Source organism: Apostichopus japonicus, chromosome 3, assembly GCF_037975245.1.
Source record: "Apostichopus japonicus isolate 1M-3 chromosome 3, ASM3797524v1, whole genome shotgun sequence".
Lineage (NCBI taxonomy): Eukaryota > Metazoa > Echinodermata > Holothuroidea > Aspidochirotida > Stichopodidae > Apostichopus > Apostichopus japonicus.
In genome coordinates, this window is record NC_092563.1 from 4,531,661 (window position 1) to 4,551,766 (window position 20,106).

Sequence of the window (20,106 nt, forward strand, 5' to 3'; positions counted from 1 at the left end):
TACGGTATATATATATATATATATATATATATATATATATATATATATATATATGCGTGTGTGTATACTGTGTATATGATTTGACCTGTTTTCTCTGTAAATTTCTGTTTTGTTGGATGACTGAAACGCCCGGGATGACAGGAGGGGGAGGTGGTTCCGATAACAGGATATGCATGATATTTTAGTTAAACGGATATCAATCTGCTCCTTATTTTTTTTTTTTTTTGAGGGGGAGGGGGGGGGGGTTTGGAAGAGTGAAAGATGTGCGTGTATGTTTGACCCAGGCAAAGAGAAGGATAATTTGAACGAGATTTGGATGTATCGTATACCTGTCTTCTATGCAGTCATTAGGAACTAGACTACATGAGTATCTGTTTGGTTCCGTGTAAAGTACAACGATTCCATTCATTGTTTCATACCTGCATCCCGCTGTGGTTATTGGAAGACTTAAATGAGGAATGGTTTAATTTGGTTTAATGCGCGGTATAAAAGTTGACTTCGTTAAAGCGATATGGGTCTGTCATCGGCGGATTAATAGAGGACTTAGAATTTTTTTTTATCAAATATATTTATGTTAATAACAAAGAGGGCGACCTCAATAAAGCGATGTCCTTGCCTTCAGTATCAGAAGATCAGGGAGTATATGAACACAGAAGCGATTACGTAATTAAAACGATAACGAGCAGCAGGAAGGGAGTAACCAACTAGAGAAATATCGGAAGTAGGACCTTGAGGAGAACTACTAGGGCCAAGGGTAAAAATAAGAGGGAGACCTGGATGGGCAAATAAACGCCCATGTTGTTGTTCAATGGTCCCTGTCGATTCGGGTGGGGGGGGGGGGGAGATGTGGTGGTACCGCTTCTAAACTCGGTTACTCGCGAGCAAAGTTAAACAAAAGGGTTCAGAACCCATCCAGATCTCTCCCCACCCTTCCAACCCCCGAGCAAATCCCTAATGTCGTCATCTAACTCGAAGCTTTCGATATGCATATTCATAACATCAAATATTGGCTAATCTGTTTACCTCTGGGGAAAAAAAGTGAAAAGAAAAATAAACATTTCCAGACTTTCGCAGAATACCAAGAGACGATATCACTGTATTTGGGAATCTTTAAAACACTCCTCAAAATATTGGACTGAACAATTTTCAGCTTGTAAACGGATGCAATTTATGCTGGAATATCCGGGTTATACTTTAAACTCTTTAAATGATTTCTTTGAAACTGATGACGTGAGAAGGCACACATTTGTTCAGTTTGCCCAGAGAACTGATTTCTTTTCAATAAGCCATTAAAGTATCGAATTCCAAATGCTAACAAATCTGTGGTCTTTGTGTGCAGTCACGTTTTTACGGGGAACCGTTTTGTATACAGCAAGGTTTTGGGAGACCCTGTTAGTGTTGTATGAAACCCTATCGTGGCATCAAAACTCCTCTATGTATTCGGGGAAATACAAAACGGAGGATCTGCACGTATTGATGTGTTTCTTCTTTAATTTCCTTCTAAAGGAAATTTACATGTTTTAACAGGTCTTTCAATAGAAACTTCTTTCGAGTTCTTACTCTTAAGAGATATTCCACATGTTGAAGAATGAAACATATCAACAATGTTTATTGTGCCCTAATATTTCGGGTTGCAAGATAGTGAAGGGTGAAAACGTTTGGGTATTATGTATGTCGCAAATATTTATATATTTTTTTTTATATATTTTTTTGCTTGGACTAAACTGAATCCACACTTTAATTAATACGCGCAAAGGTAACTAGAAGATTTAAAAAAAAACGCTGTATTTGAGGCTGTTTTAATGTGTGGTTTTGTTGGTGTTGTGTTTGACGGTGGTGATTGTGTGGTGTTCATGGTGCACTGTGAATGGTGTTGTTCAAGTTGTGTTTGACGGGAGTGGTGCATGTATGGTGTTTAATGTTGTATTTCGTGTTACTGAAAGTATGACGTCAGTTTTGTATTTGACTGTGTCCGTCGGTATATGGTGTTGCCAGTGATGTGTATAACAGTATACATTATACGTGTGGTGCGTGGTAATTCAAGCCGCAAATTTCATCAGAATGTACATGTAAATAGTCGTGTCGTGCTAGTAAGTGTTTCATTCACCAAATTGTAAATAAAATGTTCTCCTCGTGAAAATTGAATGAGTTTCAATATGAATCATTCCCTGACATAGCCTATACTTCAAATGTTGTTTCTTTTCTTTATAAGTATTTGAATGACTGACACAAAGACAATTTGAAATATAGATGAGGCGTTTTCGTAATATTCATCAAGTGGGTTATATTGTAGACAAACAGATACACACACATAGTTATGATAATTATAATAATAATAATAATTATGATAATAATAATAATAGTAAGAACAATAATAGTCAATTAGTAACATCACTGTCTTTTATGATATGTATTACAGCACAACTTGACACAAAACTAACGACATCAATCCCCCCTCCCCCTAGTTCCTACTATCCCTCCTTGCCGCTCCTCCCTGTCCTTCCTGACACCCCCCCCTCCCCATTCACCTCCCCTATTATCGCATTGTCCTCGCGTACTTGTAAACATACAGATATGAGAGCGTCGAGCGAAATTCCAAGTAACAGATCCATAATGCTCAGTTGTTGTTTTTTGGCAATACAGAAACTTCGTCGATGTTACTATTCCATCCCAACTTGTCTGCTATAGTTAGACGATGGTTACTCCCTGAACTCTTTGTTAACGCGATACAATCTACACATGCGTATAGCGAGTGCTGGGGCTACATGGTAGCTAAGAAAAAAAGTCTCGATAAATAAGATACCCGCTCTGTATTGCTGCATGTGCTCGAACTTAAAAATGCATTCAAGCTACGTAACATGACATTACCATCGTGTTATTTAACATACACGTCGACCGCGTGTTCATATCTATCATAATTGTGTACTTTAACATTATCATAGTAAGTTGTGGTCTTTTTGGCGTTCCATATTACATGTGTAAAACGTGTCATTGTAATGTTTACATGGTGACAATCGTCAGGGGAGTTGTGTGTGGGGTGGGGTGGGGGGGGTGGGGAGTGTATTTGTACAATAAACATCAATTGTTTTTTTTTCCTGCCCTTGATCTATCTTTGCTGATTTTTCAAGTGCAATCGTTTGAACTGAACACATTTTGGGTATATACCATATAGAGGTCTGCATCCAGCACACACACACAGTGTATATAGGGTGTGTTTGTGCGGACCGGGAGGGGGAGGTGGAAGCTATTTGAGGGATGCTGTTCTGCTTCACCGTACAAGTCATACACATACGTCTGCAATAGTAGACATCTCTTAATGCCTTTCGTTACATAGCAATGCAATGGACATCCACGGATGACCATGACACATTCTGCGTCCGGTGGATACTTAAACTCTTAGGTAATATACCTGATTCTAATTCTCCATTTCTAACTCAACGCAAATATCGTCCAACTTCCATCTTTAGATTCGCACGATTAAGTCCCCCCCCCCTCCCCACCCATTATATTTTTAACATATTTTCTTTGTATATGAAATACGTATAATTGAATACACATAAATAAGATGAAGTATATACAAACACATCATATATATATATTTACATTTTCATGTGGCTAACACATATAACATCTACATATATTTGTAAATATATACTGTACATAATTTGTGAGGGAACTTGTTTTTCAATGAGGCGTTTCCGGTCAGTCCTGTACGTTGAATTAATGGCCGTTGTTAGAGGTTGCTTCCATTGGTCGGACAAAAATCGCAAGACACTGGACAGAAATTACGAGCAAAGTCTGGATTAGTCCTACAGAAGGACTTAGACCAACGACAATGGACGAATGCGTCTTCACAAGGCTCTGATGGAATTGAGAGGGGGAAAAATACAGGAGTTTATATAATATCTATGAATTAATAAAGATCAACACACCATATGTAAATATAAATATATACATATATATATATATATATATATATATATATAAATGAAAATCGTAATGAGTTGGAAATCAAGAACAGTGAAAAAACTTCCAGCCTCCACCGGGATTCGAACCCGGGCCTCCCGCTCTGTACGGGGACACCCTAACCACTAGGCTATGGACGCTGATTGTATGTCCAGAGGTTCGAAACCGGTAAGGAAGGTCGTAAGTCCACTGTAGGCGTTTGTCACCTGTATCGAACAATACTAGTTCTGTTTTTGGTGACATATTTTGCCTTGCTCTAGAGATCAAACATGATGCTAGCCAACTCGAAAATCATTTGTGATTCCTAAAGCCGGATCTCGAAAGAGGTACTTTGAACAGACTATATATAAATATATATATATATATATATACCGTATATATATAAAATTGAAAATCGTAATGAGTTGGAAAATCAAGATAGTGAAAAAACGTCCAGCCTCCACCGGGATTCGAACCCGGGCCTCCGCTCTGTACGCTGACACCCTAACCACTAGGCTATGGACGCTGATTGTATGTCCAGAGGTTCGAAACCGGTATATATATATATATATATATATATATATATATATATATATATATATATATATACCGTATATATATATATATATACCGTATATATATATTCCGTATATATATATATATTCCGTATATATATATATATTTTTATATAGATATATATAGATTTTTATATAGATATCTATATATATCTATATTTATATGTAATATATAATATAATATAAATATAAATAGATATATATAAATATAGTTGTATATTATATATAATATATATATATATATTATATAATACATATAGATATATAAATATTGTTGTATATATTAGGTATACTGGGAATAATACATACCATCCGGTTTCATTGTGTCCGTTGCTATATCTGAAAAATGAACAAGAACAAGTGAATTGTCTTTTCAATGACATTCAAACTGACGCCACTGCAGAAGGAACATAGTAATATGAGTAAGATTATCCTGAATTTCTTCCACGATTACTAGAGACGAATTGAAAAGGGAAAAAAACGCAGGATAAATTTCATTGTGATAAGAGGAAAAAGTACGAAAGCATTAGACACCAAGAAAGCTATCAAATATCATGAAATGTCCTGCAAACAGATGTTAGGTTTTTTTAATATATAGAGACTTCATTTAATTGTTGTTCACAAAACTTTGTCTTAATAGTTTAGGTTTTTTCTCTTTCTATTCCGGAGAAGTCGGTCGGAAATTACAAAATAACGATTTGGGGAAAACAATGTAATTCGATATTACCCTTTCGGGTATTAACCTTTTACTTTACAAAGAAAGGGCACTTAGATGACGTCATAGACGTTTATTATTACACGTTAATCTCAACAGTTTTTAAAAGCGAAGTTTGATTTTGAAAAGTGCTCTCGTTTGAACCATGTTTCCTGTAATTAAGCGCTAAAACAGCAGCTTGGGGGAATAAGATGCATTTGTTTATGGTTAGCAATCGAAATATTAAGTGAGAGAAAAGACGGAGAAAGCTTAATGGTTTTCTTAACTAGACAAACAAGGAAACTCGATCTGTTTTCGAAGAAAATAACTTTCCTTTCATAAGCCCACAATTAATAGCATATTAGGGATATTGAATAGTAATTATGATGAGTTTCCCCTCGGAATAAACAAAAGGGTTTGTATAACCTGCCGAGTTTGGGGGAATAATTTGGCTGTTTTATAGTAACTGATGATGTGATATAGGTAATAGTTTTGTACGGTATTAAGTGATATGTAGGGCCGAAAAAAATGATTCAGCGATGATTACTTGTTTTTACTTCATAATATATTTTTAGCGACTTTTCCAGCTTTTCTATATATATATATATATATATATATATATATATATATATATATATATATATATATATATATATATATATATATATAGCATAGGATTAATTGTTTTATTTTAAACACGGGACCATATAAAAGTCAAATGTAGTTGAAAATAACTTTGGACGGAATCTTCACATTTTCTTTTCTCTTGGTGATTTGATTATGTAATAGGTGAGTGCTAGCCCTATAGGCTTATCTAGATATTCTGGTCTGCTTCAATCAGATTGTAAAACCTATAAGCCAATATATATTATCAAAAATTGCATAAATATTTTGATCAGATAGGTTCTAACAATTGGTATAGTTTCAGATTTTGTTTCCTGGAGCGCCAAAATAGACAATTTATGCACCGCTTAAAAAATGAGCTTATAGTATAACAGTACGACAACCTCGATACGTGGCGTAACCATGTGTTTGTTTTGAACAATGTGTACGTCTTACCAATTCCATTTACAAAGCTACATGACGTTATAAACCACTGACAGACATATTATGACCTCCCCCACCCCTCCACACCCCATACTTATAATGTACTGACTACAGAATGAAGCAAAACAATAGCATCACGTGATGGCGGCACTCAAATTCATTGACCAATTTACCCTGCTCGTCGGCAACTTAGTGTCACTTGTTTCAACACGTTTTGAGTACAAAACCTAATTCTTACAGCTATGAATATCTTAGAAATAATTGTTCTCAAAGCAAAAGAAAAAAGACTTGCTCAAAATGTTCTGTAACATATACAAGCTTGCAACCATTTCAGCATATCTATAGCAACTTGTGGTATAACTATATATATAGACCCTTCCAGCATTTTCAATATTTTCAAGGTCGCGGTGTTGTAGTTTACCCTTTTAGCCATTATCCCTCAATAATTCACCACTTGTTTCGAGATTCGAGATTACTTCCGTTTCTTTTTTTGTTTTACTTTGTGCATTTTCTAATCCCCAGCGGTACCGGTCGACCTTTTATCTCAGATAGATTATTAGATCAAAACACTTTTAAACCGCGAATACGTTTATATATACAAAACTCATAAGTTTTGAGAATGGAGACCGGAGTCTTTCAAGCAGTGTTTTTTAATTAACTCGTCGATATTAGCAACTTATACAGGGACTTCAACACCGAGGGGGGGGGGGGCGGGTTGAACATTATTATGACTCCATCACCCCCCCCCCCACCACCTCATTTCTCAAGCCTGTGTCGGGGTCACTACCACAACTCCCTGGTATAACGTGTTATGATTCACAACATTTTGTCGCCCGAAATACATAGCAGTGTTGATCACAGGCAAAGAACAAATCACAAAGCTTAAAACATCAAATTAGGTATTCGTTATTTAAGCAGTCCAGCTAATGAACTACAGTAATGAGATTTTAATAATTAAGTACATCATCATAATCGTAATCAAAAGAAACGCAAAAAAATCATTTGAGTACAAATCTGTTATCAATTTTATATTGAAAAACAGTAGGACTTTATTCTCGGTTTTGAACTATGTTCTTTGAATTCATTATGTATTCACTGCGCATGGCAAATATGTTTTACTGCAGCATTCCAATGTCGTTTTCGATCCAAATTTCAAGAAAAACAAAACGAAATCTTGCGACACATGGATCAAACTTACGTCAGAGATTACACCACAACCTGTTTGTCTGTCTGTCTGTATGTCTGTCTGTTTGTCTGTCTGTTTGGGCGATTAAAATGATTATGTTTTTTGTGTGTGTGACAGAGAGTTATGAAACCTAATTGAGAGGGGTTCATGAGGGGCTACACTACAGGCCCGGGCTCGGGGTCATATAGTGGGGCCTGAAAAAATTAACTACTGAGTATACCGGGTAAACTTTTGCATAAAACAGTGTCATATACTTGGAAAAGGAAAACTGAAGAGTGAGCAATGGAACCCATGCAGTGATATAATTGCCTGCATGCCTCTCTACGCCTTCTGAGCGGCTCATACTTACCACATAATCCACACATAGCCTTGCAGTGTTGAAGTACATATGGGTGGTCGTTATCGCACCAGTTAATATACCATCCATTGTAACATAGTTGGTGAGAATTTCCACAATTATCTGCGACAACAAAAAAAAAACAGCAGAAATATGAAACTTTACGACACATACAAAATAACAGCAAAAACAACAACAATAGCATCAAACGTTTTACAGATTATTTTGTATTTGTATACTTATATAATGATGGAATTGTGTTTTGGAAGAGAAATGCGAAATGAATACAGGACTTTAAATGTCAAGGTAAAATCGTGACGTATCAAACCAAGTGACATTTGATCTTAACAGGACTTCCTGGTATTTCTTTTCCCCCTGTTATAAACGACAAAGTGGTTTGCTAAATTGAGCTTGACGATAAAGATCATAAATATATGGAATCTTGACATTATAATTGTTGCCAAGTCACACACAAAACATAAACAATATTTTTAAAAAAATGTTGCGTCGATGTCAAATATGACTCTCAAGCGCCAAATAAGTTGAAGTTTGACAAACGCCAAATAAGTTGAAGTTTGGGCGAAGACATTTGAGAAACAAATTTGATACGGATTTGACAGAAATTATACACTATACCTGAGCAAGTATCACCCATCCATCCCTGATGGCAGTTACATGTACAATCTTGTGTGTTGAGATCGCCATGTTCACACTGAAGATTGCAGACTATAAGGAAAAGAAAAAGGTTAACTCGTCAAGGTTATCAACATAAGTATAATATACGGTACTATTTTAAATCAAAAGTATTGAAGTATTGACGCGTGTCATGCACCTGAACAGTTGCTAAGGAGACTCGGCATACCGTATGCAAATTCATATGCAAGGTTTTGTTAGGCTAAAGGTTAGGATGGTACATAACCTATGATTTACCTGCACAGTGGCTACCAGTCCATGGATCTTCACAGTCACATCTGCACGTTTCAGGATCTTTCGTTCCGCCATTTGCACAAGGTGGTCCACCACATTCTGTTAGTCGGAATTCAATGATGGTTTAGTGCAGTGTTAGCCACATTTCAATTATCATGTCATCATAAGACAAACTCTGACGTCACAAATGAGTTATGAAAATCGGTAGATCAATAAACGAGTCAAACAAGTTGATAGTGTTTACCGTGGCTGCTTTTGACATTCTCCCATGCATAGCAACACTGTAACGTTGACCTGGACGGGGGTGTTGGGGGAGGGGGGTGGTGTTAGTTCTCGATCTTCATATAATATGTGTAAATTATGCAACTAACATGTAGAGGTAATGAAGACATTTAATTTACATATCCGACATATTTATTTATTGGCTTTAGTGAGCTATAAAACATAGTCTTCCCATCACTTTTACACATCAGAAACATTGACGGAATTTATTTTTTATTAATAATAAAACTAAAATACTTTCAAACAAACGAATCATAGACCTATATGTTGTTAGTGCCGAATTCTGGAAAAGACCGCTTTTACTCACTATTGCAACAGCATAAGCATTTGCACACTATAGGTTTCTTTTTTCTTTCTTATAAACAATGAACTCCTTGCGAGTGAATTTTCCAGAGGTCAAAGACTGTTGAAAATCTGCTGTCAGTTTCTGATACATCGTAATGGTCATTTGAAGTTCTAGCATGCATGTTGGAGGTTACACCATAGTGCATTTCATTGCGTTTTAAAACTTTTAGTGGGTTCGCTGAAGAATTGTAGACCTACGGAAGTCGATACGTACCACATACTCCACATAGAGCAGGACAATAATCCTCTACTGGGTTGTCATCATCATACTTAAAGCACCATTTCCTAGGCCAGCCGTTGCCACAGAATGGGTGGGTGTTGTTGCACACGGCTATTTAGTGGTAAATAAAAACGATATATGTTATTAATGTACAAAAACACGACACACGTTTGATAGTTATTCTATATAAGTTTGTATAATGGATAATCAATTCGCAGCATGAGTTTTGCAACTTGGACCGCATCGGTAAAATCTGCATTACAATGCTTATACCGTTCTACAGATGGGTGGGGTTGTACGGTGTGGGTTAGGGGACGCCAGACGCAAATTCAATGTTTTCACTGGAATTGTAGCACAGATCCGGTACCTGAGTCCAATTAGATACATGGTCGGAAATCAAATCAACCAAACACATTTTATTTCGTACGTCAATTATAGGTCAGAAAAATAATGACTTACTGGTGCATTGTGGGCCAGTCCAGCCAACGTCACACTCGCAGCGACAGGTCTCGGTGTTAAGTGTACCACCGTTGTAACACTGAAGTGCACATACTGCATATGAAGTAAGATGGTAAGAAAGATAAAGAAGTGTGAATCGCTGCACGCAAACCAACAATAGGGCAAAACAATAACGTGACGTAACAAACAGTTCAACTGCTGAGGTGCCATATGTGTAAATATGCTACCTTGTAGCAAACAGCCTGCAATATTAGTCTGTCTTTCGAAGCAGAGTATGCTATAAGATCGAAGCCTCAAGCGATCCAATTTTGTACACATATGCCAAATTTACTTTTCAATTGCGTAAACGTCCACCGTTCTTTTTGGTGTTTTCTCCTCTAAGCTATCCATATACCGCGGGGTATACCTTTTAAACACAGGCTGTAAACCAGGTTGTACATGACCCCTACTAGGGCCATGTTCTAAATATATATATTATCGTGACAGTGATGTTAACTACCGCTTCAGTTTTCTAAAAGTCAGTGGTGTACTTGTGTAATTAATTCATGAAATAAAATATCGAACCACCTGCGGACCATGTGTCCGTTATTTGACTACTGCTGGGGGATATAACTATCCACGGCATTGCAGATATCGTTGCCGATTTACGTAGCAACCGTACCAAAAAAACAAAAAAAATATGGAACGAAAGGACTTACCACAAGATGGCGAAGAAAGGTCACAGTCACCTGAGGAACAATTAAATTAATCGATGATGTTAGAAAAAAAATTGAGAGCACCACAAAAGAAAGGGGCAATAAAATATTAGTCCCATATGCTATGATCTATTTTTACCCTTTACCTATACATTGGATCTGATTTCTGTTCAGCATGTACGTATTTTCCCCCTTCATAGCCGATATCAAAATTCAGCTTTTAATCGACCTACGTGGACCTCTGACGTAGATCGAAGATCAGAGAAAGATTCCAACGACTGAATGACATATGCTATAAACTTAGCCGTTTACGTCAATACGGGAATAACATCTGCTTGTAAATACGAATGGAGCTACTAAGGTATAAGATGAAGGTTATAACTTTACCGTAAATTCATGAACTCGGTGGATATCGCCATGCAGAACAAACCCAAAAAAAGTGGGGGGTGGGAAATCGCTTTTATAAAATAGATTAGAAAGCAAATCGCCGTTGAGGAGTAACTCTAAGAATCACAGACCGAAAACAAACCTTGCAAATTAATTTCCTTTCATAGCTCATGCATGCATGCCATCATTTGTAAAATTCACTTAATTATATTTCTTGAATTGAGATATTCCCCCGGGATGTATCTTTGTTTATTTCATATACCAGTAATCAGTGGCACTGTGGTGGGGGCGTTTGGATAAGGTGAGTGGGTAGAAGTCAATCAATAAATTTGCGTTGATAGCTAATTAACTAGCAGACTTGTACGATATTATGAATTTGTTTCCCCATCTGCGCCCGAAGGAAAATTGGCAAATTGTTTCCATCAACTCAACATGGACACTTTTGAATGTACGCATTTGTATGCCGCGTATGCCACGTTTGACGTGTAACGTGTAAGTGAAAAACTGTTATAAGGACATCTTAAACCGAATCTTTTACTCGTTAAAACGCGGTCGATCGGTTTCAAATGCATGTCCACAGATTGCTTGGAAAATCGTTTAAGCGAGCAAAGGTTCATACTACATTGGTCTGATGCATATTCCAGGGAGTTATTCCCCGGCATGAAGCAAGTGTTGATCTAGACCGATCTTAGGAGGGAAATGTTCTGTTTATTTTGTCCTAAAACAATATCTAAGCTAAACCAAACTATGGGTTCACGACACCAAAACTAGGTCGCCAAGCATTTACGGTGGTTCGCAAGCCAGGTAGTTAGCGGAAAACAAACAATTGATGATTTGTAAACAATGTTGCCGATGGAATTCTAACGATGAACTCCTCTGATATCACGCATTGATTTGTTTTCCAAGTTTCGATCAACTGTTCGTGTTGTTGCTGATTTACTAACTTTCTGTAAAAGTGCAAGCAATTGCAAATCAAATCCGTCAATGTGAAATCAAACGCAATCAAATCCATCGTCCAGTTTAATCACCCATCACCAGAGAGTATATATCGGCGGGTGGTTGTATAGGCCCTTGGGAGTTCATAGTATATACGCAACGATATAACCTATACGGTATAATCACACCATGGGACGGTGACTGAAGGGAAAAGTTTGGGAAGCGGGGCTAGCGGGGCTATGACGTACGAATCGAGACAAATAATCTTTTTCTTCTTCTTTTACATATATATTATTTACAATATATTATTTCAACTGCAAGAGAGGTGGGGCTATAAACATATGCTTAAACTACATGATCTTTATCATTTTTCGTTAACCCGGTAACAATAACCTTTAGAAAATGTAAGTGCATAATGTTCTCATGCAGCTTATCAATTGCTGATTATTTCTTATTTTATATCTGACATTGCCTTTTATTAACCATATTTTTGCCATTATCATGCATATTCATGATGTAATAACATCTCGGCTAAATCCCGCAAATCGATCATATTAACTGCGATCAACAGATGGAAATAACTCACTACAGAGGCCCTCTTCGCATTTGCCAGACCAAGACGAGCATCCAGTACATGGAGCTCCAAACTTAAAGGGAATTTCCCCTGCGAAGTTGCCTCTGTAAAAGATTGAAAGAAAAATGTACATAACTTAGGTTGCGTATAGTTGCTTTCAGTAGCAATATCGTTGTTCGGAGGAGATCCAAGAGCTTTCGATCCGTCAACAGACAGACCAGGATCGAGCAGCACAGAAAACGATCCATCAACAAACTGATCATGATCCATCAACACAGAAAACAAACCATCAACAGACTGATCATGATCTATCAACACCCCAGAGATCGGTCCGTCAACAGACGAATCGCGCCACATGAACACACAAATCACCATCCATCAACAGATTGACCATGCTCCATCAACACAGAAAACGATCCATCAACAGACTGATCATGATCCATCAACATAGAAAAAAAAAACCATCAACAGACTGATCATGATCTATCAACACCCCAGAGATCGATCCGTCAACAGACGAATCGCGCCACATGAACACACAGATCACCATCCATCAACATATTGACCATGCTCCATCAACACAGAAAACGATCCATCAACAGACGAACTTCACGATCCGTCAACAGACGGTTCGCGCCCCCATCAACAGAGCGAGCACCATACATCAACACTGTTTTGGTTATAATAATAGTATTTTTTGAGCTGAGCAATATGTTTATCTTTTGTTACCATTCTTCCCCTTTAAGTTATTTGCACATGTAGGCCTACAAAGGAAACTTTCTTTGTTGCCAGACTAAATGCAACAATTACAGCCCACGAAATTAACGCCCCCAGAATATTGATGCCTATCTCTATACAGTCAATCCAGGGACTCACAAATAAAAGTAGGTTGGGCTACCCAGCATTCATTCAATGTAAAATATATATAAGTTATATAAAAGTACAAGTAGACCTACATTCGACAAAAAGACGGTTAAAATACAGTGAACTTGTTGTTGTTCCTTTCGTCGAGTCCTATTATCACTACTACTACTAGCCTATTGTATAACGTTGCATAACGTTTTACCATGTTCTATCTTGTACAGCCTATAGTTATACCCCGCGTTCTTTAACTGTTTGTGGTATCGTTTTAACCTTTCTAATTCACCTTAAAGGTTGCTATACAATACGTTCTTCATGACACATATATTGTTTTAATAATATTCGCCGTTAACTTTTCTTGAACTCGGTTTTTCTTTTTCTTCTTCTTCTTTCGTGGGAGTAAGAAGCATGCGACGGTATTAAAATCAAGTGGAGTCAAGACTATACTTTGCTTTGATATAGTGAACAGTAAAAACTGAATGTTTTTGAGTGCCATTTGAGTCACTCTCGGTAGGGATGTAGGACTACATATATATTAATAGCACATTCACAGTACACTCTCGACTCACGCGTTCTTCATGAGAAGTCTGTGGACCCTTTCACAAGTCCGATCCCTTAATTTTTATACGAGGGCCAGAGAGCAAAAAAATGAATAATCAGATGCTTCAGAGACTTACCCTGGGCCGTAGTTGCAGACCAAATAAACGGCGTTCTTTATCTTACGATCTCGGCTGGGATCGTAAAGATTTTTACAAAAGTTAGCTTCACATCCGACATACTTTGTATTGGCCCAGACTAGCTGATGGAAGGAAACGGAAAAAAATGATAATAATGGCACCATCTATCGCAGGCTATATGAATAGTAGATAGGTATAAATATACAATTTATCCCCTCCCCTTGACCTCCCCCATCCTGAACCCCGACCCCACCCACAAAAACGTGACGACCTTGTATAGACGAATCAATAAATGGTTCAATTTAGATTCTGTCGGCTTCTCTGGATGTGTCAAAATAAGCGTCTCGGAGAATGTATAATTAAATGATGCCGCCGGTTGGGATTTGTTTCTAATGCTAAATCCACTATATATTGTCCTCCCCATATCAAGCTTTAAAGCACTGGTACTGACAGTACGAACAGTTCCTTACCTTTAACCTGATTCTAATGCTAAAACCACTCTATGCTGTCCTCACATACCAAGCTTCAAAGCACTTGTACTGACAGTATAAACAGTTCTCATCAGATAGAAGCAAGCATTCATACTGCTCATACCGCCAGTATACAAGTGCTTTAAAAGCGGGACGTAAAATGTACACTATCATGACGACAACAACAATAGCAAAAGAAAGCTGTCCCAGCTGCAGGTGTTTGTTTGTTTCTTTGCTATACCCATAATGACCCCCCCCCCTGCTGACCCGAGATTGTACCCCTCCCAAGCCCCACCCCTCCCTGCTCTCTCTCTCTTTTCAGGCTTGCATGTTTTGACTGTTTATATTTGATCAATGTGTCTTACCTGTGTGTAATGACCGCAAGGCTTCCCACGGGTGCAATTACCGGTGACAATGTCATAGTCCAACAACTCCTTATACCACAGACGTGTCAGGTAGAAGGGTGTGAACTGTCGACCGATTCCGTAAGCGAGGTTTTGCCCAACGTGTGTATACGTTGTCAAGTCTGCCACTTGTCCGTGCTCCCATCGACATTTCTTTGCATATCTGCGGGCCATCTTCTCTAAGTTTTCATCCCATTCCTGTAGACAAATGAAATAGATGATATATTTTAGCTATTGTTTTCCGTTATTTTTCACCTCCCTGTGACACGCGCCCTTACAGCCTCCTCCCCCCCCCCCCATGTACCAGATAAAAGAAGCAACAATGTAGGCATAAGTTAAAATCACGTTGCAAATAAGAATAGGGTTGATAGGAGTATGATGCTGATCGCAACACTCATAAATACGCAAATTGATATAGTACAAGTTATATCGTGATGCAGTGTTCGCCTTTGGGGGGGGGGGGGTATCAACACCCCACCCTCTCCTAACCTCCTCGTTATCACCCACAATACAATATTTTCAACCGAGGCATGCTAGGATACATTTAATGCCCCTACGCAGTGGTTACGACGGGTGCCTAAGCACTACATTCCACATTTCCAAAGGCCACATTTACATTCCTGGATGAGAGAATGGTCTTTCATTGCTGAGGGCGACGTTCATAGTTGTAACTGCGGCAAACAGTCAAATTCCACACAAAACATGCTGATATATGGTCGCAAAATATACAACAATTTTCTAATCAACCTTATTCATCCAAAATTGATATTTCCTTCCCTCCCCCCCCCACCCACTTCCGGAATGTGTTCATTAAAAAACGTATTCCCATCTTCATTAAACGCACCATCCCTCAAAGCATCTGAATCTAGCGAGGGATGAAGACAAGTCCTCATTATTCCTGGAAGATTCCAACGATTCCAGAATTTCGTTAAGTATCAAAATGATGCTACATTGACAAGTGCTGTAAGAGTGGGGGGGGGGGGGGTATACAGCTTCATTCGTGATTATCAGGCCAATACAAATGCCTAAATAAATCATGACCATGTATACGCAGGACGAAAGTTCACCTTCCAGTCACATATATCTCTGAGAGAAACGACATTTTATCTGAATTTATAAAGAAACATTCTAGCTACCTCAATCGACACCAACTTTACATTATTTGTGCCCCCCCCCCGCTCCCCCCCCCCCCTCGATGATGTTCTCATCATAGTCTTAACGTTTTCAACTACAATCAAGCTGGGAGAAATATTACAGACTTTTCAACCAGCCTGGAGATCACAATAATTCAACCAATCGCAAAGTTAAGTATAGCTGTCGAGTTACATTATACGTATATCGCTTTCACTCCAACGTGACAATCTTATATACTGAAGTATCATCATGTTACAACATAGTTTTCATGTTCAGAAATTACACTGACGAAATTTGATTAAACTTCGAATTGTTGTCATAAATCTCGCCTAAGTTTCTGAACAATTTTTTTCTTTTTTTACAAAGTAGGCCTGTTCTGAGTGGCTACTATTTATTTCAAGGCCTGCCAAGATAAAATAACATCTCTACACGTTAATGAACAGATGAAAATTGAGAAGTAGCATTTTCACTGTATTTTTATTGTGTTTTATGATTCGTGATTTGATACATTTTCTCTATTCACGGTTTGTCTATATATCTATAGACCGGAACCTATGCAATACGGATACTCAATTAACAGCGTCTCCATGCATAAATCAAATTTAAAACACTTAGTCTAGCCTCTTAAATTGTGATGGCAGTGAGAATGGGTGTCAGTGATGGTTGATGGTACTGATTACATATATCATACACTCGGCAGACTTGTATATAGCACCATGTACAACAGTATATATGCAGCTATATATATATATATATATATATATATATATATACATATATATACCATTATCAGAGTACAAATAGAAATTACCATCAGTATGAACAAGAGTATGATTATACGAACAAGAGTATGAATACAGGTCTCAGTATGAATTCGAGTAATTAATCTTCCTATATTGGATTTCTTAGATGTCTCTATCGTACGAGTGCAATTCTTGCTTCGATCATTTGTTCGAGTGTGATAGGCTATACATGGGGATGTGATAGGCCCAGATTTGCACGGGGAATCAGTTACATGAAAGCTACAGAGAATACATTAGAGAGTTAAACATGTAATACCCAATTAAAGCGTTGCGAATCGAATTTCATAATAATACACAGTGGCGTAGGAAGTTACTTTTGAGTGGGGGGGGGGGGGCTGAAGACTGATGGCCGGCCTGGGGGAGGGGTCTAATGGGAGGGGGTGTCCCCCTCCCCTTTGGATTTTTTTGCATTTCCAGGTGGCCTCAGATGCAATTTGGTGCAATATAGCACACTTCAACACCCACTCCATTTTGTAAACTTAATTTTGTATTTTCACCTGGCCTTAGATGCAATTTGGTGCTCCAAATGAGATTTTTTTTCTCATTTGGAAATGAAAAAGGGTTTTTTTGACTTGCGAAGTGGGGGGGCGGAATGATACTTCCGCCCCTCCACATTTTTCACTGGGGGGCTGGCGCCCCCCCCCCCCCAGCCCCGGTTCCTACGCCCTTGATAATACAGTTATATCAGTGGTGGGATGAATGGTCTATAATAAACAAACTGCACTTTTGGTGTTGATGTTAAGTGAAACCAGCGTGACTACAACACTATATAAACCACAGACCAAATACGCTGTATATATGCTGGCTCATTTCCAGGTACAGAAGCTCATCTCTCCATGGTATATGTATGGGCGAATGTACAAACATCATATATAGGCTATACATATTAAGAGAAAGACCTTTCCAACCACGCTGTATATGTATATTGCATCGCGGTGACTGAAAATGATATCTCTTTCCCAGAGAAAAGCGGTATTAACAACCGCCTCACAAACCGACCTCAGATTTCACCTTTGACATTCTACCTACCACTAACGATTGTTATACCTGTGTTATAACTGAATCAATTGCTATATCACTCAGATCGGATGGAATTTTGAATACGATGTTTATTACAGCCCCTCTAACTGATACACGCTGTAAAACAAAATAAACATCTGAGAAGAAATATGTAACTTCAAATACTTTTGAAATTGAGGAGAACATTTTTTTTACAGTTATTGTTATTGTTATTATTATGATTAAAGTAGTGTATGCGAATTTGTATGTGCAGATATGCATATAGTGTACTCTGTACGTATTTTACGTATTTCTTTAGTTTTAATTGTGTTCTGTTTCTTATTTATTTTATTGTTATTATTTTTTAACGACGTTTTCATTGGAGTGGAAGGTTTGAACAGAACTAATAAGTCCGTGTTGTAAGGAAAGCCACAACGGTCTACTCGGATGTATGAATGGAACGTTTCAAATATGTAAAAGACGTCAAACTTCATCAATATATTGAGCTAAAGCATACTTCACATTTTATTGGCGTCGATCAATGTTGTGATAAAACAATTTCACTTTGTAATTACGATGGCATAGCGAAGATCATGTTGTAACATCCATGGACATGAAGAAAAATCATTACCATAATATTCGCAGTAACGTCACATTATGACGACATCCGTGTGCATGACGTCATTGTGACACGGTGGTGGTTCCTCTGCTTAAAAACTCTTGAGTCTGAGTATGCATATATATGTATAAGTGTATGTATGTGTGTGTGTATGTATGTATGTATATAAACCATTGTACTGCGTTCCCGTGTATTGATCGGCGTAAAATTGACGGTGCTTGCCGCGGTAAAAAATTAGCACAGTTATTTTGACGTGCAAATATGCTGCAGTATATTAATATATTGATGACGTGGGAGAATATCAGTTAACATAAATTAATAGTAATGGGCCATCTCTTCCTTTGCTTATCTATAAAATATATGTATCACGGTCTCTACATAGTTGTTAAATAGTGTGACACACAAGCATATATATATATATACGAACAGACATAAGAACCCGTTAAGAACACTATTCCTCTGGTGGTAACAGTAGAAGTTGGAGTTTTCGGCATGAGAGATATTCTTGTGTTGCCGACCTATGGAAGGAAACTTCTTCTAAGGCTGAAGTGTCTCTTTGCTAGGCTTGGGCCTCAGGTTTGCTCATGCCCTCTCCTTTCCTAGTGTCAGGGGGGGGGGGGCAAGACTGATCGAGCCGTGCTCCTGCAGGTTAGCAACACCATTTTCAAACAATTGTTTTGCTAACCTTCCCCTTCCCCATTAAAAGACTTAAAAAGAGTCCACCGGTTAAGGCTAAAGTGAGGAATGACGTTATATAAGATCCGATGTGATTGGTCAATGCATGGAGGTAAAACAGTTTTACCTCTATGGTCAATGTAGTGAGTCCTTGACTTATATATATATATACATCTGAATATATACTTTATATTTCTGGGGAGGTTACAACCATTAGTCACCTAAATTTGTGGTCGATGTAATTATCTGGCCAAGCACTATCTGTGATTTTAGTCTACAATGGAAACCTTTTTAAGAATATAAGATAATAAGTAGTTGTCCAAACTGATGCCTTATCAACGCAAACGACCCTATTGTGTCCTTTGTTGTTGTCTGACAGCGTAAATACAGAGGTCGAACAAGAAAGTGACATCTGAGTTATCCTGCAGCTTACAAATTTACAGCCATACCGCTGATTCAAGTAAAGATAATACACTATCCAAGGTCGCTTGTTTTCAACTTACAGACCAAGTATACAAGTACTGAACTGATGTGTTGAACTTAACGGTAGGCTATACATGTAGGCCTGACAATGAAAAACAAAAAACTGTATCTTCTAAAGCCAATCGAAAAAAATGGAGATGTTATCTACATTCTTGATTTGAAAAACAGAACGACTGGATATTTGTACCCTTTAGAGAAGATTTTCAATTAAGTAGCCTACAAATAGTGTCCTTCGGTTAACATAAACACTTGGATTTGTTATACTTCCACGGACTTTTCGTGTCCTCAATCAACTATAGCTCACGTATATACAAACCTACATACGATGCTATCAGTGTAACTTCTATCAGTTACAGATCTTAAAACAATTTA

The 20,106-nt window shown here is 37.8% G+C and overlaps 1 protein-coding gene across 1 annotated transcript in view; it reads right to left on the reverse strand.

Moving 5' to 3' along the window:
* Positions 1-25: 25 nt before the first annotated feature.
* The window catches only part of LOC139960905 (uncharacterized), a 29,626-nt gene continuing 9,545 nt past the window's right edge, over positions 26-20,106 (reverse strand). The window contains exons 3-13 of the mRNA XM_071959596.1: positions 14,983-15,219; positions 14,148-14,269; positions 12,622-12,713; positions 10,716-10,745; positions 10,018-10,110; positions 9,553-9,669; positions 8,715-8,810; positions 8,421-8,510; positions 7,797-7,907; positions 4,830-4,859; positions 26-3,861 (exon numbers count right to left, since the gene is read on the reverse strand). Coding sequence (XP_071815697.1) covers positions 3,734-3,861; positions 4,830-4,859; positions 7,797-7,907; positions 8,421-8,510; positions 8,715-8,810; positions 9,553-9,669; positions 10,018-10,110; positions 10,716-10,745; positions 12,622-12,713; positions 14,148-14,269; positions 14,983-15,219 — 1,146 coding nt within the window. The 3' untranslated portion in view covers positions 26-3,733. The remainder of the gene's footprint in view (positions 3,862-4,829; positions 4,860-7,796; positions 7,908-8,420; positions 8,511-8,714; positions 8,811-9,552; positions 9,670-10,017; positions 10,111-10,715; positions 10,746-12,621; positions 12,714-14,147; positions 14,270-14,982; positions 15,220-20,106) is intronic.